We start from the raw sequence: 19,570 nt of genomic DNA on the forward strand, positions 1-19,570 counted from the left end.
CAATAACTGAAATAGTTCATAAAAGGTGTTAAAAATGACCTCCTCCAACATGAAACACTGCACTCGGTTCAATTTGTTTTCAAACTCTTTAATCGGCTTATGTAGCGGAATGTCTTGTACGTATGCCGTTTTTAGTTCGTCTATCGTGCGTAGTCTGTTTCGGTACACTGCTTGTTTCGCTGCCCCCCTTCCGTAAAAAGAAATCTGAGGGAATCAGATCGGGCAATCGTGCAAGCCTCAAACCCCTCGAATGATTCGTTTAGTAAAAACATTTCGTAAAAAAAAATTATTGACCTGTTAGCTGTGTGCGCTGCGGCGCCATCACGTTGGACCAATTCTGATTGATTCCAGTACTGTTAACCGACTAATGAAGTTTGTTTAAACAGCATAATAACGATCACTATTACGTATATTTTCAAAAACGATTGTATCCACAGTGCGCATTCTACTCATACCAACCCAAACTCAAATTTTCGCTTCGTGTTCGTAGAGATTATTTGTCGATCACAATCGTGTATTTTGTGAATTAATATACCCTCTCAGATGAAACTACTTTTCATCTGTAAAAAAAGTAATGTCGAGTATACTTACGGAATTTTGGTCGATAAAACGTTTAAACCCTTGAAATTAAATGTCTTTTGTCATATCTTTTGGACAGGTCTGCGGCTGAGTGCCTGGGAGGCTCTTGCAAGCGTGCTGGGGTCGCCTTGGCGCGTTGAGGACGTGGACACCCCGTTCCCGATGCCTGAGCGCGTTTCCCAACACGTTGATGGCTGTTACGGGTAAATATGTAAGTTGATTGCATGTTTTGCTAGGCGTGTGAGTGTGTGTCCGCGGCGACTGCATGTATGGTTCATAAGCGCCTCTTTCGAGTGTGCCTTTCGTGCTTGGTGTTTCTCTCCACTTGAGCTCTTGTGATATCTGTGTCTGTGCGTTGGCAGGGTCTGTATCCATGTGTGTGGGTGTGTGGTGTGCGTGTTTGAGGCGGTCTTATGTTCCTGTGGGAGTGTTTGTCCTTGATTGGAACTGTGTCTGATATCCTTTTGTGATGGGCTGTGTTTTGTGATGCGCGTAATGATATGGCTTTGATGTTTCCTTGTGGCGATCAATTGTGTGTGTGGGGGCGGTACCCCTCTGAAGTAATGCTGCACTAGCTGTTCCAGGTGAAGGTTGCCAGGAGTGGAGGTTTAGTCGGTATTGCGCAGGTATACATACGTACTTAATAACATCATGCGGAACCTGTTAGCGAGCCCGATACTGCTTAGATGCTTGTAAATGAGGTTCCTCCATTTCTAAAAAAAAAAAATCTTTACATGTGGTAAAAAGTCCGATATCTTGCTGTTGAGCTAACTTTAGCATCGATTTTGATGGACTTTCGACCATAGCATCCGAAATATCAAGTATATTTTGTTAATTTACTTTAACTGGTCTTTCGCTTCGATCGGTCTCTTCAAAAGTACCTATTGCCCGAAATTTTTCGATAAGAATTCGAACTGCGTTGCGGTGAACGAACAGGAGTACTTAGAAACGTTTTAGAAAACTTGTACTTCATTAAATCAATATACTTCACATTCACAAAAGACGTGTTCAACGAGAAAAATGCGTTCCTCGACCGAAAGAACGTTTTTCGCAACTATTGATCTCGATAAACGAAACGAAGTACCTTCAATCACAACTCAACGAATGACATCTTGGTTTATTACTGAGCAACGCCCAACGAACCCACAAGGCAACCAAGCTAACGCCTACAGAACAGAATGCACCAAATAATTCTAAAGATTACTGGACAGCGACTTTCCGAACTCACTGAATAATAATTATTACATAAAATTACAGGTACTATATAAATAAAAGGACAATTTTTTAAGCGTAGGGGGATTTTTTTAATAATTTATTTATTCCAGTTAATATTACTTATACGATATACAATTAATTTTTTTAAGTCCTACATAAAGATTAAATATCCCTTATATTATTATCTTGCTATCTTTTATAAATAAATAATTATCATCCAGTTTTTTATTTTTAATGTAATAGAATCAATGATAAAAGTAATATAACAGTTTATTTTCCGTAGTCAAATAATTTTATCAAGTTAATTTTAACTAAGACCTACTTGCTAATATAACTGCAACATAGAAAATCTTAACCGTTTTATACTCTATATAATATATATATATATATATAAACACACACATTTTAGAAATGTAATATTTTCTAACTGTGTTCAGTAGAATGACTGGAAAAGATATATATATTGTCATTTGGAAGAAAGTCGTGAAATATATACATTTCACTAAAAGCTATTTCTTACTATCGCATAGAAAATTTGTACTAGAGATAAAACTACTTGGTAAATTGTATCTTGTGCTTATAAAATATGTAAATAGACTTTACATAAGTGTGTTTTTAAATTATCTTTGCTACCTTGAGGGTGGATTTTATCAGATTTTTTCCTTGACGTTGATAATACTGTCGGTTATATTTCTATTTTCTGTCAGCTTTATATTTCAAGAATCATCTATATTATCCCAACCAACATTTATCAGTACTCTTTTTCTTTTTAGATTTAAATTTGACAAATTTTCTCAGTAAACTTATATATATATATATAACTAATGTACAATCGATACAATTAATAGTTAAATATATTTTTATTAAAATTTTTCCAGGTATTTTTTGCCAAAATACTTTTCTTATCGTAAGATTTCACAGATCTTAAGGGGTATTGCAGTTTAACAGTTAGTCTTGTTTAATTTTAAATGGTTGTTATATAAACGTGTAGGATTAAAATGTTTTGCTCTTTCCGATAAACACTTCAGACCGGGCTTTTTGCGTATCTACCTGATATAACCGTCATCTGATCTGTTCTCACCGAAATTAATACATTTAGAAGTATTTATTTATATACTTATTATTTATTTTAAATAAGAGTAAGTGCAACTTTAACTTCATCATCGGTGTGTGAAGGTTAAATTCTAAGTATATGAAAATACAAATATTTTCGTATCCAGCATTTATATTAATCAATTTAAGCATAGTTCGACAATTTTATAGATTAACAGGAAGTAAAACGGTAAGTTATACTTAGTGCCAATAGCTGACAACTTATTCAACTACAAAAATGTTGAAAGTAATAAATGAAAAATAATAATTACGGTTTTCTTTGTAACTTAAATGAACTTAATTACGTTTGTTAATCCTAGACTTTTAAATAATACTGATAAAAGTTTTATAAATTTTACGGAAAACATATTAGTATTTTTAACACAATTAATAAAACAAAAATGTTATTTATTTCCTAATGTACGTTGTAATCTGTTCAACTAGTGAACAATAAGCAATTTCCCATCTTCACGGCCCAATAAGTTGAGGATGATATCTATGACATATAAATGACGTGTAGAGTTGTACAGATTCAAGCCGATCATTACTGAGATGTGTGGTTAATTGAACCCCAACCACCAAAATACACCGGTATCTATTGTCTAGTATCCACATTCATATAAAATCAATTAACTTTTACTAGGATTTAAATCTCAGAATCTTCGACTTCGAAAATCAGCTGTTAAAAAACCGATTTGCGACGAGTTAACCAATAGATCAGTCCAGCTCGATGGGCTAAAATAGGAATTAAAAATAAGTAATAATAAATAATTAAAAAATTATTTATCATGTACAGAAATTTTCAGCATTTTTTGACAATAATATATTAAAAAAAAATCAATAATTTGATGAAATATTAAAAAATCTACTGTGAACACCACATGACTTCCTTGTATGCCTATTAAATTACATATACACATTTTTTTTTTTTAAATGAAAAGTATATAATATTTTATTTCATTAATAACTTCTGATTTTTTTTCTTTTTTTTCTATTGAATTATTATTTATTGTAAAATGTTGTTTTTACAATCAGAGGTTAATAATTATTAACAAATCAGTATATTAAAATTAAAAAAAAGGAGATGAATTCTTATTCGAACCGATATGCCTTCCTCTTGTAAGATCCAAATATTTCATTAATTAAAATTTTATTTGGCTATAACTCTGGGACGAATGAAAATAGGTACCACTTATGGATTATGAAGCTTTCAATGAGGGATTATTACTGCAGTTTAGAAAAAGTCTAAAAACCAAATTTATTGAGATTTTGGGCTTTTTGGACACTTTTGGTCCAGTCGATTGCAATCAAAAGAGGAAGTACACAACTAGATGTTACAACAGTCCTGTATGAAAAATTTCAACATCCTATGGCTAATCGTTTTTGAATTATGCGAAATACATACGTACATACAGACGTAACGCCGAAACTAGTCAAAATGGATTCAGGGATGGTCAAAATGGATATTTCCCTTGAAATCTGATAACCGAAATTTTTCGCGATCACTATACTTCCTTTACTTCGTACAAGGAAGTAAAAATTAACATTGTTTAAAATAATAATAATATTTAGTATAGTTTTTCCGACGTGAAAAAAACTTACTTTCTATTATGAGAACTTCTATCTTTTTCCGGTTTAGCCTCCAGGAATTACCGTTCAGGTATTACTTTAGAGGATGAATGAGCGAAAATGAAGTGTAGTCTTGTATAGTCTCAGTTTTACCAATCCTGAGACGTATGGTTAATTGAAACTCAACCACCAAAGAACAACGGTATCCACGATCTAGTATTCAAATCCATAAAAAAAGTCTGCCTTTAATAGGACTTGAAGGCTGGAACTCTCAACTTCCAAATCAGCTGATTTGGGAAAACGCGTACACCATTAGACCAACCCGGTGGGTCCACTATTAGAACTACCGTATCTAACTTAACTAAGTAACTAGTAAAACATTGGTATTTTCATTTTGATAAGCTAAAATAATGATAAAAGAAGTATTATTACGTCACGGATTAATTTTGATATTTGTATATAAAATGTTTCACACGAGTACGGATGAGGGATTTCAAATACCACTTTGTCCTGTAATAATAGTTAATTTTAATTAATATACAAATTTGCATTGTTTTTGAAAAAATGGACTATAATTGAAATACCCGAAGCAAGAGCTAAATTGGGTAGACTATGAAAAAAAATTGGTTATTAAGGTATGTTTTTAGATTTTTTGGGCGTTTTCATATCGTTGTAGAATGGTTTTAAGAAAAAAGTAGGCAAAGAAGAATTTGTATTTTTAATTAGAATAAAAAGATCAGTAATTGAATTACTGAATGATGGCAAGGGGGCCTCCTAAATTGTGATTTTCAAAAATGGTGAAATATGTACCTCTTTGTTTTCAAAGAAAGGTTTTAATATACATTTTTAAGACCGTAATACTTTCAGGGTCAGGGTCATATAATTTTATGAAAACTCTTTGTCGATCCCAAATTAGAATTAATTCTTTACTAAAGAAGAGTCTAAAACCAATTTTTATGACTGTAATATCTACGGTTTCTGAGGTATAGATTGTTCATAAAAAAAAATTTGCCCCTCTTTTCTCTTCCCCGGAGTTTTCTACAATTCTTCTTCAGTGATCCCTACCTTATAAAAAAATGTACCTTCTAAAATCCACACATCTAGGTTTGAGCTGTGCGTTTGTCAGTCAGTCAGTCAGGCAGGACATTTGGTATTATATGTTAATGAATTAGCAATTAAGTAACGTAGCAGTATAACAACAAATTATTATCGATAATAAAATTTGTTAACACTTGCTGCTTTTAATATTTTTGTTTTATATGTGAGCGCTTTCGTAGTGATCACTACATCATCAGATCTTCATATAAAAATCTTTTATGTTAAAAATTCAAATAGAGAACTGGTATATTTTACCTTAAAAAAATGTTTTATCTGAAGATCTGATGAAGTAGTAATACGAAACCGCTCATATAAAAAACATAAAATATTAAAAGCAGCAAGTGTTACAATTTTTATCATTGATATAACGATTGGTTTTATATATAGGTATGAACACATTGGGGTCATAAAAAGGGTACATTGATCTATTGCTTTATTTTATTTGACCCAATCTTTCTTACGGCTGTGACAGATGCAAAGCCATACATGGTACAAGAAACGCCAGTCAGATTTGCTTTCAATGAGTGTAATGATGTGCATTACAAAGTAGTCTCTGTAATGAACAAAGTGAAGGTATCATGAATATCGCCTGAATTTCAGAAGTCATATCGTGCTGTTGTATGCAACCATATATTTCTCACAATGAAGTAGGTAACGGAAAACCACTTCACTCCTATTTTTTTTTTCTAACTAACCAGGTTACGGGATATTTTTATTCTTAAGGTTGTCTATGTTGTTATTTGGAAATGACTTGTGACTTACGTCAGATCGCCTACAACAGTTACAGTTATGACGCTTAACTAAACAAACAGTGAATTACATACTTTAATTAGCGGAAAAATGATGTTGAATAGAAAAGAAAAATCCTTAATTTTTACCTTATTATGAAGCACATCATTAAGCTTTAAAGTTATCTGCAAACACTAAAAGTTATAAATATTTAATAATACTTAGCGATAAGGATCTATTTTAATATGTTAATTCAAAACAAAAGGCTATGTAAATTAAATTAAAGCTCACCAGAAACAGATTCCCAATATTATTACCATCATTTTTATTGTGCTCTAGATTAAATGTTCTGTTGTCGATGTAAGTTCAATTATGCAATAAATTATACAATGATTCCTTCAATTAATTTTAATCTACTTTCTACTTTAACCACTAATAAAAATAACGCACTAATTAATATAATATTGAATGAAGGTGTTAGTTTTTCTATCAGTGTGTGTGTATCTTTTTTTTTTCATTCTAACATATTTATTATTAATGTTATTAACGATTCTCAATAAAATATATTTAAAAAATTTTTTTCGACGTTTATAGGAAAAACTTGCGTCTAATCAATTTTTAATCAAAACACTTAAAATATACATTAAAATGAATCAATTTTAATGCCAGCGTCATCAATTGAAGGATTATATGCAGATTTCTTACGAATGAAAGAAAAGAATTTCAAGATATATCCACAAATGAAGATAAAAAAAAAACATTGAAATTATTCATTTTTCCTTTTAAATTTATAAATAATTTTTTTTCTCGCGTTTCGGTCTGTTTTATTTTTAATATAAATAAAATTTCATAAACACTTTTTCAATGTTCAGTTAAGGATAATCTCAAAATTAAATCCTCTACACAAATTTTAAAATAGCATTTTATTTGTGATTTAACGAAGTTATTGTACATCAAATTTAAAAAATAAATTGTGTTTTGTAATAAAAATTTACAATATTTTCTCAAAAGTTATTAAATAACAAAATAAAATCTACACAATAAAATTGTGTAGAACCACTATGTGAAACCAACTAAGTTATCCCTTAACGTAAGTTCCAAAAATGTTAGTACTAATTTTAGGTACCTTTGGAGTAAAAATCAGGAGGAAATTTTTCGAAAAGTTTAACTCGAAAATGAAGCATTTCCGAGTTTATATTTATATGAATTCATTTCTTTTTTTCCCTTGTAGAACAAGTCATAAAATTCTTTTTCTTTCTTTGAGAGACACTGAATATAAACATTTTTTTATTAATTAAAATAATTGTTAATATGTTAACGTGTTCGGTTGTAAGTCTAGTATATATAATAACATATTACAGACTTATTTTAACTACAAAAAGAAGTAACTGATGATAACACAAGCGTCGAATACGCGTTAATATATATGTATATGTTTAAATAAAAAAATCGATTATTCTGGTAATCGCTAAACCCAGGTATTGTATATATAAAAATCTGCAGACTAATGCTCACCCGAACCCTTTTTTCTAATGACGATTGGAAATGAATTTAGTAGAGAATGAAAAATACCAAATCTTACTGGGATTTGAACCCATAATCTTCCGGACGAGAGGCAAACACGCTACCACTTCACCATGAAAGTATGTGTGTGCGCGCGCGCGCGCGCGTGTGTGTGTGTAGGGGGTGGGTGCGTGTGTGCGTGCGTGTGTATATATATTCAGCGTGTCCCACGAAGAGGTATACGTTTTTAATTTAGGAACTCACCCGTTCCCCCCCTGATTCTATAAACTTACAGACCTTTTAATTAAAGTTCTAAAAGTGTGAAAATTTCAACCTTCTAGGAATTATAGAAACAGAATGGTGGCTTTCAAACAAAAACATCAATTTCCTATAAACGAAATGTTTTACTTATTTCAAAGTAGCTGGTAAAAATGATTAAAAACACATGATGTATTGTTAAACATCTTAAACAGCTTATTGTTGAAGTTCAAATCGAAGAAAACAACTTAATTAGTCCTAACCAAGACTAGTTATCTAACTGTTTTTAATTATTCTATTTCTAATTATCAACTATTTTTAATCATTTTTTATCAACTATTTTGTAATGAATAACAAATTTGGTTAATAAGAAATTGAAGTTTTTGTTTGAAAGCCGCAATTCTGTTTCTATAATTCCTAGAAGGTTGAAATTTTCACACTTTTAGAACTTTAATTGAAAGGTCTGTAAGTTTCAATAGAATCAAGGGAGGAATGAGCCGAGTGCCTAAATCAAAAGCGTATAGCTCTTTGTGGGACACCTGTAAATATTGTGTGTATGTGCGTGTACCGGTGTTAACATAAAAATTAAAAATCGTTGAACCGGTTCTAGAGTTTGAACCGTTACATACATGATATCCAGCTAGCAATTAAAAAAAATATATTTCGTCATCGCATTTATTAAAATCAAATTAACTGCTCTCGAAATAATAAATGTTCAATAAAACATTTACTCTACCATAAATTTTGTAAATGCGTAATTTTTGTACCGTAAATTATCTGTGTACTGATATTATAATTAAAATTGGATCTTTAATAATCGCTAACACGTGTTTTGTTTTCATCTTATCTTTGTTTCATACGAAACTAAAGATACGCTTCAATGGCTTTGTTTATTTCTATTATTACCCATTATCTTAAATGTATGTCAGCTGTGGTTCATACGGAATTATCCGAAACAACATAAACAGTTTTAATAAAACTTGAACAAACTTATTTTATGTTAACTAAATTCAATTTACAGGAACTATTTCTTCACTAGAAGATATTTACCAGTCGATATAATAATTTATATATACGTCATAATATATTTACCCCTTTGATGAAAAACAGTTTTTTCTGTTTACTTTATCTCCTCAGATTCACTTTACACGCATATAATAAAAAATTTACCTCGTTCCCTCTTTGGTGAGACCATTTTTATATGTAAATATTGATGCATTTAAAAAAAATTTCCATCCAGGAAAAATCACCGTATTTTACCTTATACGAAACTTTTTTCTGAAATTTCAAACGGAATTTTTTCTCCATCTTCCATAGTCAATGGTTTTTTTATCTTTTTTAATTTTTTCACCTTTTATAAATTTTAGTAAAAGATGTTAAATAATAAGACTTAAAAAAATATAATTTTAAATGACTGTGGTTCGAAATAATGTGGAACTTTAAGTAAACATTTTCTTCTAGGTAATAAATAATATATGGTACCCGGAGAAACTTCGAATGGTTGGTTCTACTTATAAACAAACCTAAGAATTAGTTTTTATTTCATAAATTTCTTAAGTAAATTTTTCCCTGCTATAAAATAATATAAATAGAAAGAATAGATAAACAGATAGAAAAGTATAAACATATTAATTACTATATCCATTCGTACCTGCTATAATCCGGGTTTTGTAGATTTTGATCGGAGTATCTGACATTTTTGGGGAAAAAACACTTTTTAATTTTCTCATTAAGGATGAATTCCAACAAAAAATTATAAGTTATAATAGTAATATGCTGAATAAGATTTAAAACCACTATTATAAAAAATACTACTATTGTAAAAATTTCAAACCGGTTTTATCTTTTTAGCGAAGTGGATTTTTTTCTATTTGCATGTTCTGAATATATTTTAACAAAAATATTCAACTAGTAAAAAATCAAATCTTGAACTTTTTCTACCAAGATTTATTTCTACGAAAAACCTTTTAAATTAAAGAAAAAAAATAAGGGATATAAATGTAGCTAAATAATTTTTTTAATGAAATTCGTATTTTAGAAATAAATTAAAAAAACAACGATTGTAGGAAAAATATTTCGGAATTTTTACTGAAAAGTTTCTTTGCTCTGATAAGAACCGTTAATGAAAAGTCGAAAATTTTGTCGCATATCGATATGAAACACTTAGCGAAATGTTAGTAATATTCAGCTGTACAAATGATACTTTCATTCTGTTTACCACAGGATGTGGCCGTTTACTGTATACTATTACTATCAGAAACAGCATTTTTGTACAGTGGCTATAACATCTTAAGTTTTTTTAATTAAAGAAAATCATAATTAAGGCCGGAAAAGCATAACACAACAAATTTAATTTACTCTGATCTGTAGTGAAAAAATTCATCTTATTAATTGCGTAGTGGAGGTAAGAATTAATAAAATTTATATTTTTAGGAACGGTTTTATTTTACTCCGACCAATTTTATACGCGCTGAATATTCCTCCGGTCGTAACAATGTCCCAGATAGAGAAAAATTGCTAATTTAAGGGAATTTCCGGGACGTATTGGCCGAACTTCTGGTACGGAATCACGAACCCTAAATGAGAAAAAAGGTTCATATCGACCTAAGTCCAACTTTGCTTTGTTTTCCTTCTGGATGCCATTTTCTGATTTTCAACTAAAGGATTATTTCTTAGGAACGAGTAAACCTTTAATTAAATTTGGCAAATCAAAGAATACAAAATAAAAAAAATGTCAAAAATAATTACAAAAATAATTTGAAAATGTCATCTTCAAAAATTTCAAAATGGCGGCCATCTTAATTTTTTAATCTTCAATATCTTTGTAATTATTTGATAGATCAAATTTCTACTTATAAAATTTTTTGAGCGTTTCATTTAAATTAACCCTTCTTCTTTCTTTCTTTCTTTTCCTGTTTAGCCTCCGGTAACTACCGTTTAGATAATTCTTCAGAGGATGATATGTATGAGTGTAAATGAAGTGTAGCATTTAAATTAACCCGGCACTACCATGATGCAAGCTGATAATTTTTTGCCTGTTTTTATTTTTTCCACTAACTGTAACAAATATTATTAATAATAATAATAGTAAATTAATAAAAATTATCTTTCTTTCTTTTTCCTGTTTAGCCTCCGGTAACTACCGTTTAGATAATTCTTCAGAGGATGAATGAGGATGATATGTATGAGTGTAAATGAAGTGTAGTCTTGTACATTCTCAGTTCGACCATTCCTGAGATGTGTGGTTAATTGAAACCCAACCACCAAAGAACACCGGTATCCACGATCTAGTATTCAAATCCGTGTAAAAATATCTGGCTTTACTAGGACTTGAACGCTGTAACTCTCGACTTCCAAATCAGCTGATTTGGGAAGACGCGTTAACCACTAGACCAACCCGGTGGGTAATAAAAATTATCGGCTTTGCATTACGGTATGCAAGCGTACTGCCGGATTAATTACCTGCAATAACTCGATTGTTTGTCAACGGGTTTTTATAAATGAGGTGTCATTTTATTTAGAATAAAATACTTAATAAATTTTGGAAAATTAAAAATTTTATCAGATATATAACTAAAAAGATATTTAAGATTAACAATTTTAAAATGCCCCCATTTTGAAATTTTTGAAGATGACGTTTTCAAAATTTTTTGTTTGCCAAATTTAAATTAAAGTAAATTTACCCGTTCCTGACAAATAATTTTTTTGTTCAAAATCACAAACTGGCGTCCAGAACGAAAACAAAGTAAAATATAAATTATGTCGATATGAACTTTTTTGCTCATTTTGGTACTAGATCGTCTCTACGCTGCATTCGCTTAGTTTGTAGAGTGAAGAATAAAGAAACGTTGCGTTAGTTTTAGCGGCGATTTCATGTTTCTGCTGAGTCACGTCCGTTTTATCACTGCCGATTCGCAACGCGGCCGTATCTACACGTATTTACAACACAATAATCATTACTTATATTATACGGTGACTAATGTCACCGTATAATTTATTTATTTAAATTTAAGATATATGCTTTATTTTGAGTTCACTGAATACTAACGTCGCGCAGTTTCTTTTACAGGATTTTTTTCAGGATTTACAGGAGATTCTTGTGAATCGGGGGCTTGAAAAATCGTACGCGGAGTTTCTTCTTTTTTTAACCTCCTGGACCACCATTAGGTATTACTTCAGAAGATGAGATGAATGACAACTTTTTTAGCGTGTGAAACTGCCATGCCTGACCGGGGGATTCGAACCTGGGACCTCCGGATGAAAGGCCCAGACGCTACCAATCGCGCCACGGAGACCGGAAGTATAGATGCAATCTCAAAACATTGCAACAAAACAGCGCACACACATGTATAGCTTTTTTTTTAATTTTTATACCTCAAATGTAACAGCAATTAAAATCCAATAGTTTTATTTTTTTACGTTAATAATAAATTTTCCTTCGATGCATATTTTAAGAACCTGAATAAATAGTAAACTTTTCAATAAATCACCAATGATTGTTAATTTGAGTGAAGAGCTAAATTTTTATTTTATTATATATAAAAAAAAATTAACGACGTAATGAGAGTTAGTTGCCGTAATTGTTTATTATTATTATTATTAATTGCTGAAAGGAAATCACGTGTCGATTACAACAGGAATGTTTAAAAATATCTTTGCTTCAATGAAATGTAATCTTTTTTAATGTAATATTACTTTATGTAAATAAAAAAAAATTATCATTCAGTTTGACGGACATCTACATACAGTTTCTTATGTTTATACAGAAATATTTTAATTATTGTTATTTTTGTGTGTAACACATATTTTTTACCGTAATAAATTTAATAACTGTTATTTTCCTATTAACAAAGTTTTTAATTATGTAATAATGACTTGGTAAAATATAAATAAATAGACATTGAATTAGTACGTTTTTATCTATTTTATACAATACGTATTACTTACAAATGTAAGTGTATATTACTTGCATAGTATTTATTATTATTTTATCATTTTCATTCATACGCTTTTATCTTCATTCACTAGATTCTATTTTATTATTATTATTTTAAACTAATTATCTCTTAAAAAAAAAAAATCTTTTGGTTATTATACACTAATCAAATTGTTTTGTCAAGTACTTTAGTATTTTTGTCAATTTCGTTAATTATTTCTCAATCTATAATCCTTTAATATTTACGTCAAATTATTATTATTTATTTATTTACTTAAGCTTCCTACGGGTTTAAAAATATTAAATGTGTATATAAAACAACATTATTATATGGTTTTAAACATTTTTTCTTTTCATCTACATTTGTATGTTTGAAAACATTAATTACTTCACTCTAAGTTACGATCATAATTATTTTATAAATAAATAGAAAAATAAAATAATAATAATAATATTAAAGAAAAAAACACTCCACTATTCCATAATATAAATGCAAAGAAAGTCCATATCCAGAAGAAAAATAAAATGTAAACAACTTTTCGATAAACAAAAAAAAAAGATAAAAAGTCAATGTACTTATTTCTTTTGTTACATAACACGTTAACTCCTTTATATCTTTAGTAAATATTTAAGCTATTTATTTATTATCTTTTTTTGTATGTTTTACGATTTGCATAAAATTATAATAAAAATTAAAATATAACAGTACAAATATTTTAAAACAAAAACCGTTACCGACTACAGGTTTTATTAACGCTCGTAATTCTTTTGCTACGTCCGTATTTCTATAATCCAGTAATAAGAAATTCAAATAAATTTAAATTAAATGTTACTACAATATTCGCTGATCCGAAGAGAGAAACGTATTTAAAAAAAAAAACTTACGTCATAAAAAATTGTGGAAAATTTATATAAACTTGATAAAATTAGATAATTTTTCGCAGAAAAAGAAAATCGGAAAACTTTGTAAAAAAGGAAAAATTATCTCTTTACAGCATTACATTTTAATCGAATCACTTATTTATTCAAACTGTCAACATAAATTTGTTAAATGTAACGAGTATTTTTTATTTATACCGTAACAAGCTGATGCCAAATAATAGTTACTAGGTTGAAATTTTGTATCGTGTGAAAAATGCCATGCATAATCCGGAATCAAACCCGGAACCTCCAGATGAATGGCAGAAGTCTACTACTCGGTGTTATGTTTTACAGGGACATAGGATAAGATAAGAACATAATAATTTACTTTATTTTCATTACCAAAAAGTGAAAAACTACTACTGATTTCATCCAAAAACTTATGACTTCTACTTTTTAATTTTTGGATATTTTGGCCCTGAATCGAGTTGTCTTAATGTACTAAAGTTTTATTAAAAATATTTATGCATACGTAAGTACGCGCGCGTGGATATTACCTTCTGTTGGGCTTTATATCGTAGAAACCACTTAAATCCACTGAAATCGTGAAGTACGTATAATTATAAACAAGATGTATTACGGTGATTAATTCTATTAAAAAAATAATGGTTGCCTTTATTAGAAGACGTTCAGAAATCAGTTTTTTTTTAACTTTTTTTTTAATCAAATACAATGGAAAAATGTAACATTAATACAATTTTAAAGGAAATGATTATAAAATCAACCCTCCTCACTGAAAAAAGTGGTTATTTTTAAAAACTGTACTTTTCCTTTTATCCGTTTGAAATACTTTTTATTATTACAATTATTATTATATAAATAAGGCATTATCATGATTGACACAAATCAAATTTTTTGAGGTTAATACTTGTACTCTACTGTTTTAAATATGGAGTTAAAATTCCATTTTTTTTAAATTTTTTTATAAACGTGGCGTATATAGAACGGGAACGGTTTTAAACTTTATTTAAGGACAATTAAGTAAAAATCTTAAACTCTAAAATAGTTTTTATTACTTAAATATACGTATATATATATAAATTTTTTAATATTATTCTTCTGATTGACTCGATATCAGAGCGGAAACAATTTTATATCATTTTTAAAGGGGAAAGGATAGTAATACAAGTAATATTAAAATTAGGAGTTCTCTAAACGTTATGTTTTACTGTTCCTATTCATTCCCTTTTAGATTCGATACTTTACTGTTAATAATATGTTACATAAATAAAAAAAAGCTCTCTATCCTTTTCCATAACGACAAATGATAAATTATATATATATATGTATATATAATTTATAACAAAACTTGTTTTCATTTATTTACTTTTATTTTAATTTATTTTTTGAGAAGAAAATAAGAGAAGTAATAATAATTTTCAAGTTTATCGGGGAAATTACAGATTAAATTGTACGCTTATGAACGCTAATTACAGTTAAATTGTACGCTAATGTCAAGAAAGTTCAACAATGTCACTAAAAAACTTTTAATTTCTATACGGTAGAAAAAATAAACAATTTAGGTCGATAGTTAAAGAGAAGGAATTTAATTTATATGCACTTTTAAATGTTACATCGCACACTTCGAAACTGCAAGTCTATATATACACACATTTCATTATTTATATCAATTTATATTCAAAATAAGCTAATTCTGTTAATAATAATTTATTTTGAGAATTTCCTCGTGGATGGTTATTTTTAAAAAAATATATAATCATTATTACTCTATATAAAGTAAATTAAAATAGAATTTTATAGTTCAAAAAAAAATTATAATAGTTTTGATTATTAAAAAAAACACACATATATGTGTGTCATAATTTGCATGTAACTTGTAAGTTACATATGTAAGTGTCAGTATACCTAGATATTCTTTATTTCTGTACTTAACATATTCACGTCCGAATTCAAACAGAATTAAATAGTTTCCGGTAAATCATATTCAAAAAAAAAATTATATTATACAATATTGTATTCCAGTAAGAAATTGTTTAAAAAAAATTTGCTTTACTATAAAGAAAAAAGGAAATATAATTAATGGAAATTTAAATTTAAACACGAATCATAAAATCTTGTGTAAAAAAATGTTCAATTTCTGATAAGAAATATTCAGTTTTTTTATACTTAAATTAAAATCTTCATTGTAACTTAGCTTCAGGTGTAATGATATATTAAGTAATAAAGATAGTTTCGGTTTATTTTATTATTTATTATAATATTATCGTTTGTTTTAATTAAGCGTATATAATGTTTTTCAAATCGCCAAACACCATGATAAATAACTTCCCTAAACATTTGTTTATTACATTATGTAAAGAAAAAGGGCTAAAAGAAATATACATAACAGAAATGGATTATTTTAATTATTATGCAAATGTTGACGTGAGTAGTGATTATTCGTATAAATAAACAATACATTTAATTCTGGGTTTTATAAATCTATAGCGTGATTTTTTTTTTAATTTCTATCGTATCAATGTATTATATATATAAAACATGATGTCATGTAGTTACACGCATTATAATTAATAATAACAATAATACAAAATATCGTCTTGTATGATTTTGCTTATATTCTTGGAAGACCACAGATGTTATATTCGTAACACCGATGGAATGGATTTAAATAATTTGATTACAATAGTAAGAAAGGTATGTTTATTTTTTCTCAGGACAATTTATCAATGACGTTACATCGCTTAATTTTATACGATCAACGATAAATATTCAAATTAAATCGTTTAATATTTTTGTATTCCTTTCTGCACGGTACGTTATCGTTAAGATTATGTTTTTAATCGTGGAAGATAGGTTTTAATCGACTTAATATTTATTTTGTTGAACCTTACCGTGACGTTAATTAATTTTAGAGAAAAATCTGCTCATCTACAAAACTAATGTTTATTGTACGGTTTTATATATATTAACTGAAATATCATGGTACAAATTCTAACCTTGTTTGATAGTGTTCAAGGCGTTGGTCACGACGGTCGGGCTGCTAGAAGCGCAGGAGATGTTAGTGACGTTAGCACTGGCGGCGGCCGGTTGTAACAGCTGCGGGGACGGCAACGGAGGCGGCGAGGATGCGGACGCAGAGCCGACGGAACCGGGGTCGCTGAACCCTCCCTGGGTATCTTCCGGTTGATCGAAAAAGCTTAGATTAAATTCCGAACCGGCATCGAAAGACACCTCCAAATCGAGCTTATCCGGCGGTGGAGCACTACCTAGGCTCGGGGCTAACGCTCGGTCCACCTTGAATACGTCCATAGTCCATCCTCCCGTCTTGACGGCGATACAATGCTCGCTCTGCCGCCGGAGTTCACTGACCCCTTGCTGCTCGTTCGCCTGCCTGCTCAGGAGGGGGGCGCCCAAATACCCCCCTCTCCGGCTCGTAGTGGGGGGGCACCGGCTTTTGAATAATACTCGTTCATTCCACTATCCCGTCTTACTTCCGACTTTATCTTACAGACCCTGACACTGCTTTGGCAGACGCACGGCCGAGGCCTTTACTCTTTCTACGTTCGCTAAATTACCGTCGTCCGGTAACCTCAACCTTTATTACCGCTCGAATTAACGCGACACACATACGACGCTCGCGACGATACCGAATCGATCCGCGAAGCGTATCGTCGTTAAACAATAAACGAACGACGTTTAAATCAGAACGATCTATAAAAACAATTCCGCTACCGTATTCCTCACAAATAAATTTTTATACTTCAGTAAAAAATAGATATTGCAAAATTATTGTATGAATTACTCTCTCTCTCTCTCTCTCTCTCTCTCTCTCTCTCTCTCTCTTTCTTTCTTTCTTTCTTTCTTTCTTTCTTTCTTTCTATATATATATATATATATATATACATATATATATGTATATGTATATGTATATATTTACTCTAAATAAAACTTTCAATTGAATAAAGTACTGCTAATTTTTCACATATAACAATCGTATCACACGGGATTATTTTATTAATTTCAATATATTTGTTATTCTTCCACTTCTTTCCAAAAAATTTATTTTAATACATACTAAGATATTTGATAAAATATATTAAAAATGATCGATAATAGATTGAATATTTAACATAATCTTGGATTCAGACCGAAGTGTTCTGAAAAGCCTATTCAGATCTTACTGAAATTACATTATAGTAACAATTAAATACAACATTAAAATATATTTCAGATAGATTAACTTACGGTATCCTACGTACACTACCCTTAATTAAATCACATCACCAAGCTTTACTGTTAACACAGATACTAAAGTCTAATTAAATATATTTATACACTTTTTTCTTCATATTTATTATTACTGGACGTTATAATATTTCACAACATACTGAAAAAACAATTACGTTGTGGAAATTGGACTTGTCCGGATGGTGGAAGGTTCAAATTCACTCAAAATTATCAAAATATATGGGAACGAACCGGGTTACAACAACCTTACAAAACAGCTGTTCTCTAATATACTCATTAGAGTATTCCTCCCTAAAATTTGAAATTCTATTTTAATTTTTACCAGAATTGCTTATTTGTATTGTAATATACTTGTAGTTGATCCTTTTTTTAAATTTAGTTTCTCTTCGATTAATATTAGTACATATTTTGTTGTTACATCCCCTTTGAACTGACGGCGATTACTTCAGATTCACTTTCGGACCGATTGAAAGTTGTTCAATACACTTCGTGTAGTATAAAGCAAACGAACCGGAGTTTCAATCAAACGCTGACAATGGTGTAAACGTAACTCTCGGAACATTTATTAGGGCTACTTCGGCATTGTAAGTTTAATTTTTATAATAAATTTTACGAGGTAGAGTATATATCTATAGACTGTCAGCTGTTATGTAAAAAATCTCAAAATTTGATATTACAGAAATGCTACATGCGCAAGAATAAAATTTGTATCTGTGTATACCTGAAACAAATTTAAATTACATCAATACATTCAAACCGTAATCGATTTTACTCGTTCGTTCACCGGTTCATATGTTCATACTCTTAAAGTAACTTACTTTCATGTGAATATTAAGCCGCGCTTATGTAAGGCGTTCGTATCGTTTGTCAACGATGATAACTTGGTTCGGCTTTCTGTAGTAAATAGGAGTTATCGTGTTTTTTTTTTTACGCGCAGGTCATAAAATCCTTGCCTTCGTGTTCTACAGAAGAAATTTTAATCGATGATTTAGATGTTCATTAGGTTATATGGTGCCGTTTATTTAGACCCGCTAATCAGACTTTTTTTATAACTGACGTTCCAGTCGCCGTACATCCGACTACATTACAACATCGCCTTCTAAAAACAAGGCGAGATGTTCTGAAATTGTCATCGCGTTTGATGATCACCCGGTGGTGCCAGTCACAAGCATCCTTTCATTCGTGGTGGATCCACGCATTATCTACATCTACACATATACTACATTTTACATATATATTTATCATTACGGACTTAATGAAACGAAACACAGTAAACAATTAAGGAAATACTGAACTACTTCATAAAAAAATAGCCGTGATAGAAAGAAGTTCATGAAATAAATAAGAAAGTTAAAGTATTAACAAACGAATATAACACTCAGAAAACACTATGATCCACGTGTGTGGTAACAATCAGTCAAGTGACACTGTGAAAACACCGACTGATTACGAATGAGATAA

At 29.9% G+C, this 19,570-nt stretch overlaps 1 protein-coding gene across 1 annotated transcript in view; it reads right to left on the reverse strand.

The window, feature by feature from the left end:
* The window catches only part of LOC142328777 (ecdysone-induced protein 78C-like), a 367,857-nt gene extending 350,687 nt beyond the window's left edge, over positions 1-17,170 (reverse strand). Inside the window, exon 1 of the mRNA XM_075372803.1 lies at positions 16,928-17,170. Within this exon, the coding sequence (XP_075228918.1) occupies positions 16,928-17,170 (243 nt within the window). The remainder of the gene's footprint in view (positions 1-16,927) is intronic.
* Between the last annotated feature and the right edge of the window lie 2,400 nt (positions 17,171-19,570).

This window comes from Lycorma delicatula, chromosome 8 (assembly GCF_047948215.1).
Source record: "Lycorma delicatula isolate Av1 chromosome 8, ASM4794821v1, whole genome shotgun sequence".
In the NCBI taxonomy this organism is placed as follows: Eukaryota; Metazoa; Arthropoda; class Insecta; order Hemiptera; family Fulgoridae; genus Lycorma; species Lycorma delicatula.